The sequence below is a fragment of the Hydra viridissima genome, unplaced genomic scaffold, assembly GCF_058129835.1.
Source record: "Hydra viridissima isolate aposymbiotic clone 2 unplaced genomic scaffold, HvirCarnegie_v1 scaffold_12, whole genome shotgun sequence".
Classification (NCBI taxonomy): Eukaryota; Metazoa; Cnidaria; class Hydrozoa; order Anthoathecata; family Hydridae; genus Hydra; species Hydra viridissima.
Genome location: NW_028324311.1, coordinates 14,107,219 through 14,112,541, shown reverse-complemented (window position 1 = coordinate 14,112,541; position 5,323 = coordinate 14,107,219). Strand labels below are relative to the sequence as shown.

The window sequence follows — 5,323 nt, the reverse complement described above, 5'->3', positions numbered from 1 at the left end:
CAAATAAACTTTATGATTATTAAACGACTTACGGCTGTTTTCCACAAGACGAATTAAATTGTGGAGTCATAAAGAAGAGTCCTTTTGATTTCCACGTTGTTTTTTTTTTTCGCGCTACTTTTTTTTTGTTATCAACAATAAAAATGGCAGCTGAAAGTTTATGCTGTATGTTTGACTAAAAGCAGTTATTCTTTTTTTTTTTCATACTTTCTACTTTGAAACGTGAATATTTATTTCCATGAATTGATTTCAACATTTGTCTTATTTAATGTTTATAAAAGTTATCACACTTATTAAGAGTGATAACTTTTATAAACATTAAATCAGTTAAAAATTACGGTAAATTATAGTATCTGCGTTTGTTTTCCAGCACTAACTATGAAAAGCAAAAGATATAAATTACAATGTTGCGTATGCAAACCAGTATTTAATAACGACTATAAAACCAGTCATGAAAGATCCGTTCATTGTGGTAGAAAGGTTCATATACAAACAGTGGGAGCCCCAGAGAATCCTTTTCTAGCCTCCTTAGCTTCAAAAAAACGAAAAATGGTACCTCAGAATGCTGGTGATGATGTCGAAGTGGATGATGAAATACAAATTAGTGAACATACAAAGTTAGACTTGATAATAATTGAAACATCGACTTCAACATGTAGTATATCCATAGAAGAAGAATCAACATCTTCTGATAAAAAAATTTGAAGAGGATGCAAGTTCAAATATTCAAGATAATAATGCAAAAGGGGAAAACTCGGGTCCAGGAACAAGCAGAGAAACTTACAGAACTAAATTCTAAATCAGATCATTTAAACCAGTTTCCTGACCGAGATGAAAAGGATGACATGAATATTATTAACTTGGATACTTCTGAAGTAAGCAGTTAAACAACAAGTTGGACTTTGCTCATGGGAAATTTGGGTGTTTTATTAGATAATCTTAAAGATTGTAATGACATTTATAAAAAATATTGTAAAGAAGAATTAGTAAACGAAAAATTCGCTGCGATTGAAATTGTAAATGCAACAAGTTCTGTGGTTGAAATGTCAAAAAATGTTTTGAAAATGGGAAATGCTTTTATAAGAAAACTCGATATCAAAGCTTAAAGTATTATAATTGACAAATCAGATTCATCAGCATTGATAAGCCATGACCCAAGATTACGTCCACATACAATTACGGAAAATCAAAAATCGTATTTAATCCAGTTAGGACCACACCAACCAAAACTTGCTAGTTTCCCAAGTGACGGTAAAAATAGATTTAATCCCCAGTGGTATAAATGTTGGAGTAAGATCTTGGTCCAAGATGAAAAGCTATGGGAAAGACAAACTTGGAAAGCTTCAGGCACACTTTACCTCTCAAGCACATAAAGTTGCATTAAGTGAATATTGTCACTTTCTTATGAAAAAAGGTCATATAGATCACCTTATTGATAAATCCAATAGACTTGCTCTTATAGAAGAGCAAAAAATAGAGGTACAGAATAGAAAAACTGTTGAAATTCTTATTGATACATGCAAGACTTTAGGAAGCCAAAGGCTAGCGTTTAGGGAATCGGACAGTGCTAATCAAGGTAACTTTGTTGCAGTAGTGAATCTTATCTCTCGCCACAATCCCACACTAAAAGCCTGGATTGAAGATAGAGCCCTTCGTCCATATAGAGTTACATACACAAGTCCATCGTCTCAAAATGAAATGATTAGTTTAATTGCAACTGAATTAAAGGTAAAGATCATAGAAGAAATTAATAGCTCCGATTTTTTTTCCGTGATGGCCGACACAACTCCCGATATGTCACATAAGGACATAGTGAGTATAGTTGTGAGAACAGCCAGCGAAAACGGTGAGATTCGGGAAAGGCTTTTGAAATCCGTTGAATGCACTGATAAGACTGGAAAAGGGATGGCTGAGCTAATTTTATCTTCTTTACATAAAGAAGGCATTGACACATCAAAGATGGCTTTTCAGTCGTATGATTACGCGAGTTCAATGTCTGGACAATTTAAAGGAGTACAAAAGTATATAACAGAAGACGTTGGCCATAATGTACCCTACATACCTTGTCAATACCACAGAACAAACACTGCTCTTGAACATGCATGCAATGTTAATACTTTAATACAAGAATTGTTTAATGTCCTCGAACAGTTGCATGTTTTCTTCACATCAAGCAAAAAAAGATTTAGTCATTTAAAAAAAAAAAAGGAAGACATTGACAGTGCACTACAACTTGTAAACCTGTCTAGAATAAGATGGACCGCACGAGCAAAATCTATTAAGGCTTTAAATCAGTGTTTAGAGAAGGTTATTGATCTTCTTCAGAGCATCTCAAATAATAAGATTTTTTATACTAACACAAGAACTAAGGCAATCGGACTTCTGAAAAAAGTAACAACTTTTGATTTCATTATTACTCTTTTCTTCATGAAGAATATCATTGAGAAGATAAAAATATTAACAGAAATCTTAGAAAGTCCAAACTTCAATGTTATTGACAGTATAAATGTAATTGAAAGTACTGCCAAGAACATACAAAATATCAGTAACGATACAGATGCTATGAATAATTTGATTGAAAGTGCAGTAATATTTTCTAGGAAATTACACATCGATGCAGAAAATGATTACGAATGACACCATAGATTAATAGCAATGGAGATGAAAGCTTTTTACCGGAAAGAATTCAAAGAGGTCATAGACTCTCTAGCCATGGGTTTAACAGAAAACTCGGCAGCATTAAAGGAAGTATTTGCCCCTATCACCAAAATTTTTAGTTTTCCTTTATATAAGGATAATTTGAGTATTGAAAACTTAAAAGCAAACAAACTTTTTCCTCCTGGATACAAGAATCATATTCCAGACGTTCATGTGCTGAAAAGCCAGATGGAAATTTTGATAGATATCTGTTTAGAAGAAGGTCATAAAGATTTTAAGTCATCAAGAACACCAGCTAAGACTCTGCAAGACATTTTGTACCATGTTGTGAAGTTAAAGGATATACTGAAACAAGCCCATAAACTATGCATTTTTCACAGCTGCTTATGGTGTAGCATCAAATAAGCGTTCTTTCAATGAACTCAAGATTGTAAAATCACATCTGAGAACAACAATGAGTGACGAGAGATTGGATAGTCTCATGCTACTAAAGTGCGAAAAAGAACTTTGTAAAGGAGTTAACCCCGAACATCTTGTTAAACGATGGGCTCAATTGAAGAAACGTCATATTAAAATCAAACAGTTGACAAAAAATGATAGTGATGATAAAATATTGTGCGTATAAGTTTTGAAATAAAATAATATTTTCCATTCCTTTGTACTAATTCATTTCCGTAAATTTTAAACTGCTTTTATGCTGCCAAAATGGTTTGTAAAGTTTTTATTGGATTTGTAAATTGTAACATTTTTTTGGACTGATACAGTTTCAGTATGAATGGGTAAAACCTTTAGACGTTTTTTGAAATGAATATTTTGTATAAATGTAAAGGAAGCTATGTTTTGTTAAAAGAAGTCAATAAATACTGATAATTGGCAATTCATGAGAGTGAGTGCAATGTAGTATAACAATCAGTATACTTTGTAAATAGGACAGAAATTGATTTTTTGAATTCTTGAATTATAAAAAACAGTTGTGAAAACTATGTTAAGCAGTTGGGAAAAATAAGGTCTCTCTCCCCTGGAATTTTCTCACGCAACGCCCCTGCCAGCGGTTGAAAATATGGTAAATGCAATAAATAAGTAGTTATATGGTCAAACGATATCAAATAACGCCTCTCATTTCGGTGTCTATTTAAAATAAAAACATTTTAAATAAAAAGAGTGTATGCAAACTCTTCTTCGATTATGTAAGCTTCTTCTAAAATGCAATTACTTTAAAACTCTGAAGAATATTTATGAGCAATTATTTAACAAGTGCAGAATAATTTCTTATTTAACAAGCACATTAAAAAATGTTTTCCCGTGACCAAGCGCTTAATCAGCGTTGACAGAAAATTTAAATACTAAAAATTTAATCTAATATTGGAATCGAGGGGCAATTATACTTACATCTGTCAGAAATGCAGTTTTTTTCTCATGTTCTCCTGGGGATACTATTAATCTTAGAAGTTGGCTTTGTTTCCTGACTTGATGAATTTTTTAGTATTGTGAGGGCGTAGACTTAAATATTCAGTGATGTAAAGAAATGTTTAGTAGACGTAGGAACAACAAAACAAGTAATAATAGAAAACCATAAAAAGCTCATTAACAAATATAAAAATACGTTTTTGAGGTTAAAGAAAGGAAGAGTGATTCTCTTTAAGAAGAGATAAAAGATCAGAAAAGGGATTGTTTGAAACAATTGCATCTATACTGAATTAGATACTGCAAGAAGACATATTTGTACAAATAAAATGTTTTTTGTAACATTCATCAACATAATGAATAAAACAGTGCTAACTGACATTTCACTCTAATAGAACATTGTGTTAAGATTTTTTGCAATAAAAACTTTCTGAGGGCAAACAACACAATCTTAATTTTTCAACTAATAAACCTTGCCTTTCTTTAATGAAATAAATCTCAGACTCATAGCAGAATCCTCAATCTCCCCACCCAACATAAGACGACTTTAAGACGTATGTAACTTATCTTTAACTCGTCTAGACGTCTACAACAAGTTAAAGACGTGTTTAAGACGGCTTTTCAACACCTCATTAAGACATCTTCTAACAACCAGTTTAAGATATCCTTAAGACATCTTAACAAGACGTCTTTCAGAATAACCAGTTTAAGACATCCGTGAGACATCTTGACAAGATGTCTTTTAAAATAACCAGTTTAAGACATCCGTGAGACATCTTGACAAGATGTCTTTCAGAATTACCAGTTTAAGACATCCGTGTTACATCTTGACAGGACGTCTGTCGGAACAACCAGTTTAAGACGTCCTTAAGACATCTTAATAAAACGTCTCTCGTAATAACCAGTTAAAGACGTCTTTCGGAATAACCAGTTTAAGATGTCTTTCAGAATAACCAGTTTAAGACATCCGTGAGACATCTTAACAAGACGTCTGTCAGAACAACAAGTTTATGACGTTCGCAAGCCTTCTTAACATGACGTCTGTCGGAACAACCAGTTTAAGATGTCCTTAAGACATCTTAACAAGACGTCTTTTGGAGTAAGCAGCTTAAGATGTCTTCAATCGTGGAAGTATTAGAAATGGACGTGCAACATTTTTGTTTTTTTGCAAACCATGCTAGTTGCGCATTCTTAAAAATCTATTGTTTTAAACAATAGAAATTCAATTCTCTTAAAGTCTGTCGGATTCGTCAAAAATTTT

At 32.6% G+C, this 5,323-nt stretch overlaps 1 protein-coding gene across 1 annotated transcript; it reads left to right on the top strand.

The window, feature by feature from the left end:
• Nucleotides 1-1,308: 1,308 nt before the first annotated feature.
• On the top strand, nt 1,309-2,637 carry LOC149881416 (zinc finger MYM-type protein 1-like). Its single transcript, XM_090067985.1, has one exon. It carries the CDS (start codon nt 1,309-1,311, stop codon nt 2,635-2,637), a length of 1,329 nt encoding a protein of 442 aa, XP_089924111.1.
• The last annotated feature ends 2,686 nt before the right edge of the window (nt 2,638-5,323 follow it).